Source organism: Halyomorpha halys, unplaced genomic scaffold, assembly GCF_000696795.3.
Source record: "Halyomorpha halys isolate HHAL.00 unplaced genomic scaffold, Hhal_1.1 Scaffold2238.1, whole genome shotgun sequence".
Classification (NCBI taxonomy): domain Eukaryota; kingdom Metazoa; phylum Arthropoda; class Insecta; order Hemiptera; family Pentatomidae; genus Halyomorpha; species Halyomorpha halys.
The window spans coordinates 29,374-49,657 of NW_027108055.1; the positions used below are offsets into that span (position 1 = coordinate 29,374).

Consider the following 20,284-nt stretch of genomic DNA (forward strand, 5'->3'; position numbering starts at 1 on the left):
GCTAACACAATTTCTACTACAAAATTATTACAGAGACTGTTAAAACGGTAAAATGAAACTTGCTTAAAGATAATTCTCAAATACGAGTAATTTTCAACCTTTGTTGATGACCAGAGGGTTTTACGTAACAATAAACCAACAAACAAACAACAATAATTTAAGGGGCCAAAAAATTCACGTCTAGGGAAATTAAAAGAACATGGATAATTAATAACTTTTAATCTATATGAAATATGACTGAAACTATTGCTAGAAAGTTATGTCTTCTACAATCGCTTCAAAGTCCATATTACACGGAATTCCATCCCAGACATTGTGAGCAATCGACAATCCACCAAAATTGGCTTCGCGATCGACTTTTTGTCCACCTCTCATTCAGAACATTAAGATCATTAACAGCATAAATAATTATGTTAATGACAAAATAAGGAGCGTTGAGTTGTCCTGTTTGAAAGGATTGGACGGAAGAAATGGATATTGTGGTGGATTCACAAAGTCCAAATAGATTATGTTCATATAAATGAACTGTCTAACATTAGTTTATGTCTAGTGTTTATCAAATATAGTATGGAAGACTCAAAAACGGAAACAGTTTCTATTCATTGCAGTCTCTTATGAAACTTTTATTTATTTTTTTCTCATTTCAAAATCCTAAAACCACAGCCATTCTTCAACAATTTTCGATAAATTCTGTGTGTAAATTTTTGTCTATCTGTGTTTATAAAATGGCTGCTAAGCGATAGGGAAAGAGGACTCGGGGATCCTCAGACCGATTGTGTAAATATTGTAACTATTAGAGTATTAATGTAATTAGTGTTGTTATTTTAGACTTGTTTTGTTTAATTTTTATTTAGCTATGTATATGTTTTAATTATGTTTCTATTTTTAATATAAATATATGTTTTACTATTTCGGTAAAAATGTACTCAGTAACAATAATTGTATTTATTAATTATATCTGTGGCAGACATTAATAATTATTAATAAATAAAGGTAAAGAAAAATACGGCTGTTCGAAAAACAATGATGTCTTTGTGAACTGGTATAACAACATTTTAGTACAAGTGAAATATGATCAAAAGATATTGTAGAATTAATCAGAAATTTACAAGTTCATGGCAAATATATATGTTTTGTTACAATTCAGGATGTCAAAAATGTTTTTATTCACTGATAGAAGATATGTGTCGTCGCAATAAAATTTACTAAGAGATAGGTTGACCAAGCACCACCACACCCCAATTAACATAATGTCGACAACGGTAGGCCGTATGTTATAAGAGATATTGATTCTTGTCTGTTTCTTTTGTTATTTTAAGTTTCTATAGGGGAGAGGAAAAGTTTTGATTAAAACTGCATTAGTTTTATAAACTTTTTAAAAATTGACTTACCAACTTAGTAACATAAATGAAAATAGTTCTATCAAAGACTTTGAATGATGAATTTTTTATATTCTATTAGAAGGAAAACTTCAACAGTGTTCCTGGTCATCATTATCTCGTCGATGCAACGATGACATTTTATTATAGCCATCAAAGGGATAATGGTAGTAATAAAATGGCAAGAGGTAGAGGAGCGCCCGGGCGAGGGGGTGGGGCCGATCGTTGTTTTAGTACGGCAGGAGTCCGCCCTGCCGCTGCAGTCAGTATAGCCGGGAACTCAGGCGAGGATGGCCAGCGTCGAAGGAATAATCAACTACCAGAAGGACCCCGAGGAGGACTTCTACGCCATACTAGGATGCGATGAGAACTCATCTGTAAGTAAACAAATCCGTCTCAATAAATAATTAATAAATGTATCAAACATAATATACAATATGGGGCTCAATGATGACCCTCATATTTGTGATAAGGTTGCCAGAGATACCGTTGGCCACCGGCAAACACCTGTTGTATTCCAATGGAATTCAGTGATATTATATTGTGTAATATGATCTTACATTTCGTTACACATTGACATAACTATTAGATACGTGTCACAGAAATTTTCACTATTTACGCATAATGGTGACACTTTTATAACAATATTATTTTATGATATATACCTTAAAAAATTGAGGAGCCCATAGAAAGTATGATTTTAGCAAACCTTTTTTGTAAAAATTGAAATTTTAGTAGGATCTTTTAATGAGAAATACTATGGAATGTTGGTGATATAAATTCGAAATACATTTTTATTGGTTTTTTTTTCTTTTAACCAAGAATTATTGTTTTTCATTGAACGGGTTGACCAGTTAATTTAAAAAAAAAAGTATAATAAATATCCAAAAAGAAAATTTATGATTATAAAGTTATGAATTTTTAAATTATATTAAAAGTGGAATATTAAACTTAAATTTTCTTCGTTTTCTTAATTTTTTATAACTAAAATCATTATTAATACGGACTCTTCATCTGTAATCATGTATTTACTACTTATACAGAATTTTTTAATATGTTAGTGCTCAGGGCAAGAAAATGACAATTGACTTGTACAATTTATGTTTTTTTAATTTAATAATTGAAGTAAAATTTTCTGTATAACAGTTAAAAAAAATTAAGTCCTAATTTGATGTTTTTTATAATCCATATTATATGATATATGGAAAAACATGTTGGAACTATAGTGCTTAGCAAATTAACGCAATAACTATCTTTACTGAGAAACGAAGAAGTATTATGAACAAAATTCTAATTATTTTTTATAAGCTGTGGATTGTCACGTTCTTGCCTCAAGCCTTTTAATTATACAAAAATTTCTATAATATTATTGCTTTATTTACTTATAATTAATTATTATTTATTTTCATAATTTAGTAGATGAATTCAGGTTATACTAATTTTCCTTATTTACTACGTCTTAATTTATTCTTATTTATTTCCGTGTTGTTTGGAATAAGGAGTTGCATTCCAAAACATTCCGAGTCCCTTTTCATTTAAAAAATAAAATAAAATATACAGTTTTTGTACTATATTATGAAGCATAAGAATTATTCTAAATAATAGTTAAATAAGTCTTATTTATCAGTATCCGCCAAAATTCTTTTGCCTCGTAATTATGTAATACTAAATATAATTATTAAATATATAAATTAGAAATTTAAAAATAGACTTACTTATTTTTGAAATCCATAATGGTAAAGTTTCTATTAATAGTTTAATTAAATTTTTAAACTATTAACTATACTCGTAAAATTATAGGCCAGTAAACTTATTAAAATTGCATAACGACTATAATTTATGTTACCTGTTCCAAACAGGTGATTATTTTCAATAAATAAGAAATCTAATTGATCCTGATATATTTTTTTAATCGTTTTCTTTCATTGCACATTCTTTCTTTCAAATAACATGCAGATCTGAAATAAATTTATTTATATTAATGTTTATATGTGTGTTAATTTTTTATTAATTCCAATGCATTTCATATCAAACATACTGATATTTTCTAATGCAGATATGCGTTTTATGTCTTGTTTATTTTTTAGTAACCTGCTTTACAATATAAAATATAAAGTTGTATAGTTAACAATTTAAATTATTTACTGGTAAACTAGTTAGAAGTTAATGAAAAAATTAATTGTTTTTTTCTCGATAACACTTGAAGTACTAATGGACAAGTATCCTTGGATTTTAGTTTAGAAAATAGCTTACTAGTTTTATTCTTCAAAACATAATACTACTTTTTAAACTGAAAATATGTGATAATCCATTCTTTTCTTGTTTATATCCTAATAGTTTATATTAATTATGAAAAAAATTATCGTGTTTGTAGGTTATTTCAATGCACAAATATGTAAAAAACAATGAAAGCGGATTCTTATGTTCAAAATTTAAAAACAAACCTAGCATAAAAGCTAACAGTCAATATTATTTTAATAAAAAAAAAAAAAATAATTTTTTCCGTTTTGTTGCCCTATAACCGTTAACGTACTTTAACCGCTACTGAATATAGAGGATGGGAATCAAAATCAATTAAGTTGCTATTGATTTTCATCATAGTTGAACTGAATCGAGATAGAGCCAAAGGTCAAATAACAAGACCTTCACATACCACCTTTCTCCTTTGTTTGATGGTTTCCAACATAAACACCCAATAATTAAAAATAATATATATTAGAACATTTCTATTAAAAAAAATTAATTTAATACGTAGTAAAACCACATCTTGGACAATATTAGTACAAAAAAAGATACATTTCAAAGTACTAATATCGCATAGGGATAAAGGCATTTTGGTTTGGTTCAAGAAAAAAGGTAACTTCATTTTTGATCTTTTTATTTTATTTTTTTTTTTTATGAGGTGTTAATAGTTGACAGCATATTAATATGAGATCGTCGACGGTGCGGTCAGCAAAAAATACACAAATAAACCAAAAATGTATTTCTATGAATGTAATTCTAGAATCATATTTAGAAGTAGATTCTATGAATGTAATACATTCTAAAAATGTATGTATTATAATTATTAATATATTACTGTATTGCAGATAGAATACCATCCCCCCCAAATTTCATAATTAGCACCGGGTTTACCATAACTTTAAAACATTTACTAATAATCGAGTATAGCAGCAAAAAAAAATTACGCATATCGAGCAACATTCGTAAATTAGTCGAAACTAAGATTCATCGTGAAACCCTGCAACTCTGACAGATTTTCTGTCTTGAGTATGACACTATGTTGCCAGTGCATCCCTGATAAAGATCTAAAATTCAGGTCGAAATGTCAGTACAGATAAATACGGTTTTTTTCATTTGCTAATTTTTTTCTGACCGCACCCCGGATCATCTTTTCCTTATTTTTTTTTTTACACTAACTAATATTCCAGAACTCTAACTCAAAGCCTAAAATGTCTTTAAAGACCAGTTTTGTCTCAAATTATGGATTGTTTAATCTAGTTTATAAATGTAGCATAAAATCCTTCCTGACTGTAATGGACAAACATTTGTGGATTTTTTGATTTTTTTTTAAATGCTCGTCGCTTTGGGTCATAAATGAGCGATTTAATTATAAATTTGTAAACCAGATTAAATACACATATTTTGAGACCAAATTGATCTCTGTAGACCAAATCTTTTTTTAAATACAGTTAGTTCCTCAAATCTTAAAAACTCACAAAATACACACTCACCCATTGCTGTGACATCTCAATATGATTCATCATTAAATTAAAACTAAAATTAATACAAATTTTGGAAAAATCGGAAAAAATATTAAAACGGCATGATGCATTTAAATATACACTATTACTTAATTACTTTGAAAAGAAGAAATCTTTACCATTCAGTTCTTAACCAAGAAGTGACGTAATCTCTTTTAACACAACGCTTTTATTTTAAATCATTATTATTATAATTATTGTACAATTATTATTTTTTTAATTTTTAGAGCACAATACTCCTTACAGTCATATATATCTTGGGATGAAGCAAATAGTTGATTAAAATGTCTAATAAAGATAAATTAATACAATACGAATATCTTTATTATCTTTATCGCCAACGAACAGACAGATTTAATTAACTTTAAATTATAACTTTGAATAATTTTTGTTTCTATGATTATAGTATTTATTTTAATTTCATTCAATGATCAATATTCTATTTCCTACTATTGCTTTTAATTCTCGGTTTAATAGATTCTATATAATTCGTTATTTTTTTGTATTTATTAAATATTAAATATTTACTCTCATTTTCTATACTTTTCTCAATGTTTTCAACTTTTTAATCCCAGAACTGAAAAATTCAGGTTTTTGGGAAGAGATAAATTTAGGAAATGCGTTTTTGACCTTAAAATCATTTTAAAATATTTTACTTTTAAGGAAGTCGTTCAAATTTCTGAACAGATTGAACTCTGTTGGTGATAAGTATGGCGAATAAGACGGGTGTAGGAGAACTTCGTAACACAACTCGTTTAGTTTTTCATTGCCTGTCGTGAAACATGAGGCCGGTTGTTGTCTCGTAAAAGTATAAGTCCGATTAATCAATGCAGGTTGTTTAAGTTCATGAAGTACCCATTGATCTACCTTTTTTTACTTTACCAGTGGTCTCTAAGTGTCGAGAAACTGTCTATACGCGTGTACTCGACTGTGTTGTCTTTTAACTATTTGGTAAGGGTTGGAAGAAAAGTCAAGAATGCATCGAAATGTGTCATTTTTCATTTGAAAATAAAAGAAGTGCTGGTTTTCGTCAATTTGAAGATCATGCTGCAAACTAGAAAATTCACCAAACTCGTTTCATTTCGTGTAAATGTGATTCACCCTCACTTTCCGTCTTTGTCGTGTTCTTGATACGTCGATGAATCAAAGATGATAATTCCAAAATGAAAAAATTCATCAGAAAATAGCTCTGAAGAGCCATTTCGTCTACTACGAATCCGGACGAATACCGAGACAACGGACGATAGGCATTCGCACGATTTCGTTGCTTTCCAATTCGGAGGTTTCCGGCCCATTGGACGAAAGCTCTTACAATAAAAAACTCGAAAACCCCTGGTTTCCATGTTAATATTTAATATTATACTACACAATGTGCAATCAATTGAAATTATAATAAATATTATGAAAACAGAGAATTAATAACGACAAGAGTCCATTAATCCCACTTTGATTATCCAAAATAATAAAAACTGACATTTCATATGAAATGACCCAATATAATCTCTTATATATTTTTATGTAATATCTCTTTTAGCTATGATCTGTTAAACTGATACTTATACTGTATAATTTAGTAATTAAAATCATTCACTGATACTTGCTTTTCATAAATATTAGTTTTAATGTTATTACGCTTTATTAAATAATGTCAGTTTAAATAAGAGACATACGACGCCAAAGGTGAGTTAACACTATTAGGAAGTTCATTACCGAAAGGCCCCTGGGGACGGTGTTCAATTACTTTGCAGTCAGAAAACACGCGACATCCTAACTACCAGTAATGCTATCTCTCATATTAATTAATCAGCATTCTAAGTAATTAGTTTACAACTTGAAACTGATATTGTGGCGAATTTAACAGTCTGTGGATCCACATATTCTCAAAAAAAATACCTCATTAGCCTGGTCTAAATTTTAATATAAAACGAGCATAAGAAAGACTAAATGTTAAAATAACTTATTAAAATGAAAGACTGTAATGTGAAATTTATTATACGTATATTTGATAATAAATATTATTACTTCGATAAGTTTATAAAAAAAAAATGGTACATTTACGAAAACGATTGAGGTATATAAACTAAATTTTAAAATATTAATAGGATGTTTTGTTAATAGGAAGTTAATAGTTCTGCATAAATGATGTCTGAAATATAAGTGATTGCAGATCTTAAATATAAAAAGAAGAAAAAATTATTTTAAATTGTGTTTTTTGTTGAGTATCGCCTTCTTTGCTGAACATTAAGCGATAACTAATTGTAGTGCACGCATCACAGAAATTTTACCTTCAAAAAATCTCCAATTATTGTGTAGATTAGTGGCTCTCTTTTTTATTTATTTAATACAAGATCTGATGGACCTTACATGGTTAATGTAAGAGGCACATTTTTTTTTTAACAATTAATTATGATGGGAGGGAGGTATAGTATCATACAAAAGACACACCCAACTATGTACAATGTTATAAATAATACAAAAAAAGAAGATAAATAGATTAAAATAATAAATCTTAATAAAATATAAAAGTAAAGTTAATAACAAAAACAATGACATTTATGGTTTTAACAAAATAAATAATTGACTTCTAATGGAAAAAAAAGAAAGTGAATTTAAGAAAAAAAAAGAAATTAAGATAAAATAAAATACGAAGTTGAAGTTTTCTTTATTTTCGAGAACAAACCAGGGAAGGCGAAAATTATAAACAATTTTTTTTTTCTGCTGCTATAAAAATTCTTATTTCAGGGTTTGTCGAGTTGGGATTAAAGAATATAAATTTTGCTCAAATAAATAAAATTTTATCGGTTTTAGTTTCAAAACATTTTTTATCCCTTATAAGTCCGACGTTTCGGCCAATACGGCCATGCTCAATAACAATCTTAATACAACTTTAGAACCAAAATATTTAAAAAAAACAAAACAACTTTATGCTGGCTATTCTGCCCAGGTTATTTATATCAGTCCAAAAATTATCCTAATTAGTCAATTGTTCACATTAAAATAAAAATAAAAATTATTTATCACAGTTAACCTTCTTTATTATAATTTATCACAATTCATTGTGTTATAACTTTAAATCATTATTGTGATAAATTTTAACAAAGAAGGTCGACTGTGATAAATAATTTTAATTTAATGTGAACAACTGACTAATTGGGGTAATTTGTAGATTAGTAATTTTTACTATTTTCCTATTATTATGGGAGACTACTTCCTTCATTATTTGGACTCAAAACGTGCATTTCTCTCTAAAATTAGAATTCGAAATTTTACACGATCCTAGAGCTTTCTCTTAATGTATATTTCACATACAGGTAAGTGAAAGAAAAAATGCTAAAGTTTGGTAATTTTAAATTGATATCATAGATTACATAAACTGTTATCAGCCATCCACTGGTTTACGGATTCTCCACTTATAGATAAGCTTCCTGGCTTATTAACTTTGCGGTCATGTTCAACGCACCCCAATAATAAAACAGAAAACCTTAAAATCGTTGGTAGTTTACCACCTGCACTACTTTATTTTTACACAATTGTCTTGAAATTTATTGATAAAAAATTATTTAGAAAAGAAATAATATATCTAAAAAATGTGGGAAACAAAATTTAATTTAATGAACATTCGCTTACCAGAAGAACTAGCAAATAAATCAACCTCAAAGAAAACAAAAAAACATTTAACTGAGTACTTTCTTACTTCTATGATTCCCAATAATTTATTTTGATTGACTAAATATCTCCCTGGATTTTTTCTTAACTCCTCATAATTTATTTACTATATTACAATTTGTATTAGCAATGTATGTGTGTGCTTAGTAATAGATATTATTGGATCCTTATTTTTATAATATTCTGTATCATCCTGTTTTGTTCTCATTATTACATTAATTCACTAATTGTGAAATTGCAGCTTTATTATTCATTTCAGAATCGTTTCATTTATTTTATTATTTTTTATTTATAATTATTATTATTATTTCCTATTTATTTTTCTAATAATTATCATTTTATTTTTATTTTTTACTTTTTTTCATTTTAATAGTTTTTAATTAAATTATTAGTTGTATCACTTGAGATCAATTCAAATTGCACTTATCTATCAATTGTATAGCCTCCACAACATCCTAATAGCCTAAACTGTAATATTTACATTTAATTCATGTCTATCATTTTTATGTGTTATTTTGGCACAGGAATATAAAATACAGAAAGGTAAATTAAGGTAGGGTATTATTAATTAAAATTATGTAAATAATTTTAATTTAAGTTTTTCTTTATTCATTTATTATTAATTTTCTTTTTATTTATTCTTTTTCCACCTTTATTTAATCTTAACTTACTTCTTTATTTTCCGTATTTTAGTGTGTTAAATTTTGTTTTCTCATTTCTACTTTTCTATGTTTTATTATGTTTCCTGTTCATTTTTAACCTAATAGTTTGCGGATTTTTTTTCATATTCTTATTATTGCCTATTTTATTTCTTCTTTTCTTTCATTTGTGTATAATTTTCTTTTCACTTATATTTACATAATTTTAACCCTAGCTTAATGTACCTTTTTGTATCTTATTATCCTACTATGTTAAAATATTTATAGTGGTTTTTGTATATTTTTAACTCTGATGAAGCTCTATAAAAAAAGAGGCGAAACGTCAGCAATAGTTGTTATCTATCTTTGTTTTCTTTTGACCACACCCTGGACCATCTTTTTCATAATTTGAAATAATACGGTCAATCATTACTATAAATATATATATATATATATATATACATATATAGTAATTGATTCTTATTTTTTAAATTCTAAATAAATTAAATTATAATTTTTACCAAACAGAGATGATTCCAAGTACTTTTCTTTAATTTTTTTTTTTTTGTAATTTAAATGGATCAAAACGAACGATAATTTTCTTTTTCTATGGGAGATGAAGAATCAACCAGGTCTCACGATTGAATGATATAACTAAAACAACTCTTACACCATGGTTTCCAATGTTATGTTGAAACAAGGAAACTTGATGTAAGCAACTCTCCTAAATCCGAACCGAATGAAACCATAACATACGAGTACAGGAATAGACCCAACAACGCAGATAGCAACTGTTAAAGCAGTTTGGGCCTGGACAAACAGAAAGTTAATGAAAAGTTTAGGGTCTTAACAAAGGCTTTGCCGTTTGCGATGGTTTATGAGTCTTTAATTGGCTCCAAGGCCGGTGGAGTTTGTCTGACAGATCCCTTTTCACAAACCATTTGTCTGACAAACAATAGAAGTTACAATATGACAGAAGAGATTATAAAGTACGTGTGGACTTAATATCATTCAAAATGTATGGACATGACATAGATTATTTATTTCACTCTATGCATATTATTTTGATTATCCATTTACTCAATTATCCTCAACGGACCAAGTACATGGCATTGTAGAAAATATGTAAAAAATAAAACATTTTTTTAAAAGATTTTATTGGAGCCAGAAACAAATTAGTTTTAAAACACTTAGTTAATCATATAAAGAAATTAGAACAAAATAAATAAATACTTTATTCTTTCCTAGAACTTAATTTTCAAGAAATTAATTATTTTGGAAAACATTTTAAGAAATTGTCTGTTTACTTTTTCAAGAATAAATTTAAATTGTTTTTGTTATAAATGTTTCTGTTTATTTCTTCTTATAAACATTATCCTATATCTGGGTTTTCTGCATTGAAGGAGGAAGTCAAGTCCCAAAAGGAATTGTAGCTGAAAAATTTGAGCTTTTGTACAGAAAGCTTTTCTAAGTTTATTAAGGGATTGGCGTAGCTCAGTGGTAAGGCACAATGCTACTGACTCCAAGGATCCGGGTTTGAATCCGGCTATTACAGATTCGGGATCCCTCTGGGGTCCACTCAGCCTCATAAAGATAATACCGGATAAATCTGGCGGTCCAGAGTGATCCTGACCAAATCACCTCATTGCACAACTGTTTAGTAACTGTACGGTTTAGTAACAGTGCTTCCTAAAAAAGTGCCTCCATTCCTGGACTCTGAATGTGTTGTAGCGGTAAAAATGTATTAATCCATAGTCTTACAATCTAGTTCATGTTTTTTTTTACTTCAGTGTAAGATTCTTAATAAACTTTAAAATACTGCCTGTACGAAAGCCCCATTTGTTTAGCCTGGTTTGTCTCAAGATGTTTGTGGACTTCACTCCGTTCACACAGTTAACACAGATTGTAATATATGATTCATTATCATATTAAAATATTACACAGCTAACAATGACTTTAGTATATGAGTCATGAGAAAATACTGGGTTTTTCATTGTCAATGAGCTGAAATAATTTAAATTACATTTTTTTTCCAGAAAATCTATGCTAGAAATTACTCATACTAGATTTCAAAATATCGCCTATATCAGACCTTATAAATAGGGGATAGAGCTCATCTTTATCTCGAAATATACAATTATGTCTTGCTCTCTCGTACTCCTAATCCATTAAATAAATTATTTATTTAAAAATAATTTATTCAATAAAGTTGAATTAACCCTTCATCAAATCAAAGTGAAGCTCTAATTTGGATGTTTCACAGAACCCTTCAACTTTATCTAAATATTGCAATAAGTAAAAACATTTCTATCTCTTTATTATGTTATATTCAAAATTACGTTTATTTAGAATTCGTTATTTATTTATTCAACTCAATCCCATTAGCTTTATTTGAAATATTATTAGTTGAACAAATTTAGCTATACGCGTTTGATGAACTAGCTTATTTATCAAATTGATGATTTCATAAAGTTACTACAAACATTTAATTAAATAAGCAACTTAATTTAATTAATAAGCCAACTAATTTGATTATTGTAAAGACAATTAATTAGTTTGTATATGTTTGATGAACTAGGTAATGTATTAATTTGAACCTTAAAACATAAGTACAAATATTAGATTATAATTATAAGTAGAAGCTGTTTTATAAAGACTAAGTGAGACGAAATTATAAAAATGTTTAGGCGCCAATTCATGAAAGGCAATTTCTTGGTTCGAAAAATTAAGAATGCTTTTGACAACTATTGCTGGGAGAAAAGAAACTAAAAAAACAAAAAGTTGAAAATGGCATATTTAAAAAAAATAAAAATACTGAAATACTGATAATAATTAAAACAAATATATAAAAACAAAAAATATTTTAATAACGGGCTTATGTTTAATTAAAAGAGAAATAAAAAACTATTTTATTGTTTAAAAAATCATTATCTTTCCGGCGTTATTTATTTGATTGGAGAATTATATTTATTTGAATGGACAATTTTATTTTGGACATTGAAAAATTTAGAACAATAATTTTTTTAAAGGTTTTATATAAAAAAAATGATCAGGTATTACTATTCATATTTATTATGTTATATTTATCAACTATTCGTCACATTAAAACAATGACACTATACAATGTCAGGATTATTTTTGTACGGTTTTGTTTTTATTACATTTTATAAAGTCGTATTTAGCAAAACGGACCGGAATGCATTATGCAGATTCTATAAGCAAAAAAAGAATATAAATAGTTTTCAGATTTTAACAAAATTAGAATGAAGTTATATTATTATTTTTTCTCTTTTCTTAATTGTAATAAAATCGAGAGATTGATTCAAAATAATCATATCGTACTTGTCCTGATCATTAGATCCTTTATCATATTAAAATATAGTTATGATTACATATTAATTTTACTGAAATAAGACTCTATAGTTTCAACAGTAAAGGAACTTTTGCATGACTCGTATGATACACTCGTCCTTCGGATAGCCGGGAAATCCCGTTACAAAACAACAGACCAGAAACGAAAAACAAAAACAAAACCAATGTATCCACTAAACAAGAGTCAGATTCTTTTAGGAATAGTTCAATCTATCGAATTATGTTTTTTCTCTTCTTTAATCGTAAAAAAATGTGTTTAAATATATAGTAATTTTATATATTTCTACAAATAGACACTGTCTGTGCAGTTATGCTTATTATTAATTAGAGAATGTATCGAATAGTAAACATATAAAATAATTATAACTAGATCTTTAAAACAATAAAGTATATTAATAATACAATAAAAAATAGATAAATAAATTTGTACCACTACGCTCCACTGCCTGATTTTTCTACAATCAGGAACAATACTTTATAAGGCTGGGTGGACCTTGAAGGGCTTCTGAACCCACTGGGTTGACTCTCAGTTAAAGTAACAGAATAAGTTATTATCTACCACATCCAGACACAAATCCAAGTCCTTGGAGTCAGTAATACAGTGCCTTACTACTGAGCTATCCCGCTCCTGCCTATAAGCATATAAAAAATAGAAATAGACAACTTTTCCTAATTTTTCACAAATTCAAGGTTTGTATTTTCAAATACAGCGCTTTTTATCAGCACTATTTATTTACCTTATAGCGATAATACATCTCAGATCTTTCTTGCTTATTTATATGAATAAAGTATAAGTACACAAAGTATATATTTTTAACAAATGTATCACAATATATTTATTATACTAACAATTTAATTATTTTTAAATAAAATAAAGTATATTTTTATTGTAAATTTTCTTATATTTATACAACCAGTAATATTAAACGTAGAAGAAAAATTAAATCTTTAAGATAAGTTCTTAGGCAACGAACAAAGGAGCAGATCCAAGATATATGGTAAAAGTTGCGTGGCCTTCGTTGTTACAAAACCTACCAAGTGTTACATAAACTGGGACAATCAGCGTAATCTCTTAGCACGTCCGCTGGAAATGTAGTTCGTAAATTAGAACTAATAGCTTGTTAATTGTAAATTGAATTTACAAGTAATTGTTCTGTTATTCGGAAAAGGACTAATTACGAACCCGTTGCTCTAAATTGAGATTTAGGATCCGTTATTTGTTTCCATTTATAAACAGTCGAGAACCAGGCTGTGAATGCAAAACAGTTGAAACTATCAGACAATTAAAAAAAATAAAAGAAAAAGTATTATTAACAAATTGAATAAACTGAATAAAACGAAAAATAGTCTTTACAGATATTTAAAGTAAACCGACTTTTCATTACATTTTTGAAGCATCAGCTTAGCGTTGACTATGCTTTTTTTCTTGGCTACTCATTTTTATTTGACGGTCTTAAAAGCTGGCCGAATCGCCGGTATAGATTAAATAATTTTTCATTTTTTTCCCTATTTTTTACGGTGCACAGTGTGGCTTAACGGTCACAAATCGAATATTGGAGTATTCTGATGCCAGTCTGTTACAGAGATGAATGTTATTGAATTAACAAGTGTTTGCAAACAAAGAGAAAGGGAAAAAAGGATTTATATTTGACAAGTAATTGTTGGGGAGGGGATCCCGTTATAAGGACATTTTTAACACCCTCTCCCATCTCCTCACTCTATATATATTATTTATTTAACCTTTATTTACTATTTATTTGTGCTCCTAAATTGTTTAGTCATTAACGCTCTAATCAGGAATTTTCTATTGATATAACTAAGAAATGGACACGGGCTATGGATCATACTATACCCGCAATACCACAGCAGAATCATGAAGTGAGGTTTTAATATGAGTTATTAACAATATAGTTATAACAAACAAACTTACTAATTTTTATTAAGCCTAAGTACGCTTAAGTTAATGTTGGATGCTTTTTTTTTTGCTTTCTGTCTTTTCTTTTCTACATCTACCTATTCACCGTAAGTTGTATTTTTCCCCACGAAAAAAAAAGAAAAAGAAAAGAACAATTACCATAGACTATGTTAATTAATTCCCTTACGGGACTCTATTAAATCTTCAGAGAGAAACTCAGAGAACGTAGAGTTAAATAAATGTTATTAAAGCAGTTGAAGGAGAAGCACTTAAAACTAAGCTGTATCAAAGTCAAGCAGAGAATTATATCAGAGTTTCCCCTTTAAATTGAATCCTACTCAATCCAGTAATTTAATTCAAACATCACTTTTGATACGGCCAAATATCCTTTGGAATATTTTAAGTAATGTGATGTTATATAATCATTTGCTTATTTTTTATAAATAAGAGATTGACTAAATTTATATATAGATAAATCTTATAAGTATTTAACGAAATTTGTAATACATGTTCAAGGAATTACAAACATATTTAAAATTGGATATTTAAAAAAAAAAGTTCTCAGAATAGAAAATTATCTTTTATATATTACGTTTTAGACATCAAGGGATATAATTGGTTCTGCATCTGTCTGTGGTCAAATTCATATTCGGGAATAATCGATCCAACAGACATCCCAATTTCGATGAAATGTTCAAAAATTGTGGGGGTTGATACATATTTAGGTCTCAATAATCATTGAATTCCATCCTTCACTTTTGCTAACTCATGCGCAAAACTGTTTTCCTTGGCAGATCTACATTTGAAAGGAGGAAAGTTGAGCTCTAATGCGAACAAGACCAAATATAAATTTTAGTTAATTCCATCGACAAATTTTGTTTACGCATGCGCAAACATATTTTTCTTGACTCAACTACATTACGAAAACATAAGCTGCAGGAAAGTTGGGAATAAGTGTATATTTGTGAGAGTATCTTGTTATGTACTTGTGAATATCAACATTTTGTCATCCACTACTTTCGCTTATGGATGCGCAAAAATATTTTCCTGGACATGCTTGCATTTAAAAAAAGGCTGGTTGGAACTAGCCCAGAGCTGAAGAAAAGTGTAAGTATGGTCCAGTATGAAACTTTTTCAAATTTCATTTATTTCTTGCTCTTATCTGTGCTAGTAATACTTTCCGGAATATGCCTATATTTCAACAATGACTATTATTTTCAAACGAAATATCATTATTCTTAAAAATCTTGGTAATTAATTTTGAAAACTTAAAAAATACGACCAAAAAAGGTACTCTTGTAAGGCTGTATAATGTAGATATTGACTTCGGGACAGCAGGCAAAACAACTAACAGAATATTACAAAGAAGACAAAATAAGAGGTACGGAAATTCAAATACCTCTGCCATTTGCTATACTTGAAGATATATTTTTGTTGTTTAAAAACCTAAAATTGCTTTTTCGTGAAACATAGGGAAATCGAGCTCCGAAATGTGATGGTATACAGATGGATTGTTCGTTTAGTTAATCTTTTTAGCACTTGTATGAGGATGTGATATTTTCCTCAAACATGAAAATATGGGACGTTATTCCCGTTACTTGAACCTGGAAAAACAGGAAATGACCCTGGCTCACAACTCTTAGCTAAAATATTTTCCTCTAATATGTCAAAGAGTTTTGTAGACAAAACTATGCGATACCTCATGAACGGGCTGGTTTTCAAATATATCTATCCACAATCCACCCTTTAATGAAGCTTCAGAATGAGGTGAATCGCAAAATAAATCGGAACACCCATACAGCGATGATAGCAATAACATGGATTGCTCAAAGGCCTTTGATGCCGTCTCAGTCTAGACTGCCTGCGGTTGATGGATTCAGAATGTTCTGAGCAGCTGTATTCGATCCTGATATTACATAGTAGTAGTGGTTGGGAAAAGTATTCAAACCGAGTGTCTCTTACTTATGGTGGTCCACAAGAACCGGTTTTGTCCTCAATACTGTTCTGTGCACACTTCCAGCATTGTTGGTGAGAAAATCCAATAAAGCTAGAGTAACTACTTTTGCAGATGACATAGATGTTATAAGTAGCAAAATTTTTGCAGGGAACTAAACCAAGCCACAGTGGCATGTTAAACGATTACTGACCAGCTACTTAAGTTGAACGTTGAAGTTAATGTTAACAAAATGAATACATGGGGGTACCAAGGAGGGTTAGCTACCCATCTCTGAGAAGTGAAAAAAAATTAATTAATTACAAATTAAAAGAAAACAACTAATAAAGCACTGCTATAATGAAATATAATTTTCTAAACAGTTTGGTTTCATTCACCTATTCTTGCTGAAATGTCACAACTTGAAGTACCACGGCTGGCCTCCTAGTTTTGACACTGGGTACGTTTTTACCGCCATATGACTTTTTCGGCCGATTTAATAAAAAACTAAAATAGCGAGAACTAAAGCAAGTATGTTACATCATTTATTATGTTCAAGAATCTTGTCTCTTCGCCTAAAAATTACGATTTATAAATGCATTCGAAGGCCTGGATTGTTTTATGTGCACCTATGTTTAGGCGTTTACTATCTTTTCAAAATGGTTTGCTCCGAAAAATTGTTAAACGGGCTTATCAACAGAAGAAAGAGACAACGACAAATCATGATGAGCTACAAATATTAAAAATAAACAAGATGATCATTCATTTAAAAAATGATCAAAAATTGTATGGATAATTTAAAACTATTAGGCCATGAGTTTTAAAGAAAATTTGACCTATCATAAGCCTAGAACACAATAATTTTATTTTATTTTTTTAAGATATTCAGAATCAAACAAAAAGTGTACCTCATCACCCGGTGAGTAGTATTTTTTTTTTTTAACGTTTATTCATTGATACAACTGTATACACATATACACAACAAGTAAATTTGCTGTGACATGATACAAACATGTGGAGAATCTACGCATTGATAGAACTCCAATAACTTTTCTAGAAGAGAAGATCCCGAGGCCATCTTCTTTTCAGGCGCCTAGGAGGATTATTTGGTAATGATGGAGAAGCCAGGTTAGAAACAAGTGGATTTGGGTCGTTCGGAAGTTTATGATGGAAGGATTGGTAACTGGTTCTTGCCAAATCGGTAACATATGAGACATTGAGGTCTTGATGGATGACTTGATTCGTGACAAAGTAAGGAGCATTAAGGATTTTGGACTGTAAAGATTCGGGAGGAATTTGATGGTTTAGTGGAGCCCCAAAGCTCAACTACGTATGTCCAGATAGGCCTTATAATAGTCATATAGATCAGTCTTTTGTAATGGATTGGCAATTTAGACCGTTTGTCTAGTAAATGTTGTAATAGTCGAAATCGACGACCAGTTTCCTGTCTTTTCAGTCTTGTATGAGGATTCCATGTCAGTCGTTTGTCGAGATGTTGTCCCTAGTAACGGATCTGTTGGACAGGAATAAGTGGGGTATTATTAAAGGATACTGTTGGGCAAGAGGTCATTGGTTTACGATGAAGGGTAAATGTGATTTGGTGGGATTTATGAGTAGTAATTAAATTAAAAATGTACAAACTTTATTAATAAATAATATTAATTATTAAGGAAGATGGTCCGTGTGTGGTCAAAGAAAAAATCTCAAGTAGTTATAAAACTATTTAATATTAGTTTTATGTTTCACTCCACGTTGCAGGGTTTCGTCAGTGCTTACAGATGGGAGGCAAGTAGGAAAATGCTATTAAAAGCCGTCCGTAAGCCCTGATAAAGCATTCCAACGTGGGGCGAAACGTTAAATAGTTATTAAATAGTTTTATGTCTATTTGAGTATAAATATAAATTATTTATAAATCCGTATTGATATAATGTAATTATATTTGAAAGATAATTCGAATGACCATAGTTACAAGATTATTTTTGTATATAAAGGTACTCAATATTTACATAATTCAGACAACAAAATAAATAGATATTAAAATTAAATGATGCCATCCAGATCTATTATTTTCTTACTGACCGGAGGTATGCAAATTTCCAGCATTAAACAGGAGATCCTCTTCCTAACCCAATAATAAAGCTTTTCCGTGACGAAACTTTTAATTGGGAGGGAAACTTTTCCTTATTGAAATTATTGACTTAGAAACCGATCAATCTTGGGTCTTGCAACTGTTTAAAACCGTTCACTTAAAGACTTCTCAATTACTTTATAGACAGTTTCTAATTTGGCTCAGGTCTTCAGACCTGTTAGTTTTCAGCTCGATGTTTATATATTTTACCGAACCCATGAACGAAATTATTTATAATTATTTTTAGAAAAAAAGCAATTTTAAATAATAATTACTGGTTGACTAATTATTAAACTATTGAGTAAATGATAAAATTATATCAAGAATGAGGTTCATGTTTAGCCTGTAACCCAGTGGTTCTCAAACATTTCTGAGAAAAATAAAATGTTACACGGTGATCTCTTAAAACTTTTATTTTATGAGAGATTATATTAATATAAGTATATTAAATAAAAACTATATTTATTTTCTTTGTAATATTCTAAATTTTAAAAGTGTTGAATATATATTCTTATATACTTAATGCTGATTTAAGCTGAGTAATACTACTGTTGCTAACCCCTGTAATAAAGAGTGACAAGTTATTGTTCTGAGATAAGCATCTTAAGGTGAACATCTGACTAACGGTTCAAACTAGTCAATCCACCTCCAGTAATGGTTTTTAAACTCGGATAAGAATTTTCGTTATTTACTTTCTTGTCAAACACTTTTATGAATATTAAGAATGAGTATATTTATATTCTTTAAAAGTTATTCATTTAATTTAATTGACAAAGAAACAAAATGCTAATTTTTCAAAGCTCAACAATGGACTGATTAACTTAGAGAAGCTTTAGTATCTGCGATGATTTGACCAGAAAATCTGAGTTGACTAAAACATGTTGATACTAAAGCTTCCTTGATGACAAGTGAATCATTCACAACACTATAAATCCATTTTTATTTGTAAACCTCCAGGTGATTGCAGTTAGTTCGTATACACAACCCGAGGCTAAAATCCGGAGGATATCTCTATCCAATTCGTAACCACTCTTTCAGCCAAAGTACTGTGGGTTGACCAGTTAGAGGTAGTAAAAATTGCTGGAATTCCCTCAACGAGTTTCGGTGAAAGGATTCCTTTCCCAGTATCTTGGTAGCAATGGGGAAATATCGTAGGTATGGGATGCCCCAGGGACTGACGGCAAGGTTCAGTGAAAACTCCCATCTCAAGGTCTTGACTACAGTCATGAGATAGGTTAAAAAAGCAGAATTCTTCCATTGAAAGGCACTGATACAAAAACTGTGAGAATTTCGACCGGTTGCTTTTGGTAGATCATTGTTGACTGGCTTTCTGTTGTTGTTGGCTTTGAACCCAATCTTTTATTATCAGAACTCTTGAATATGCAATCGAATGAAAAAATGCAAAAATACGTCATTCTCGAATTGCTTAATAGAAGTAGATGTTACCCAGTCGGCGTGAGTTGGTTCCAGTAGACTGAAGTGCCTTAAT

General features: G+C 29.3%; 1 protein-coding gene across 1 annotated transcript in view; it reads left to right on the top strand.

The window, feature by feature from the left end:
- The first annotated feature begins 1,599 nt into the window (after positions 1-1,599).
- Positions 1,600-20,284, top strand: part of jdp (DnaJ domain-containing protein) — a 47,405-nt gene continuing 28,720 nt past the window's right edge. The window contains exon 1 of the mRNA XM_014437051.3: positions 1,600-1,756. Coding sequence (XP_014292537.1) covers positions 1,670-1,756 — 87 coding nt within the window. The 5' untranslated portion in view covers positions 1,600-1,669. The remainder of the gene's footprint in view (positions 1,757-20,284) is intronic.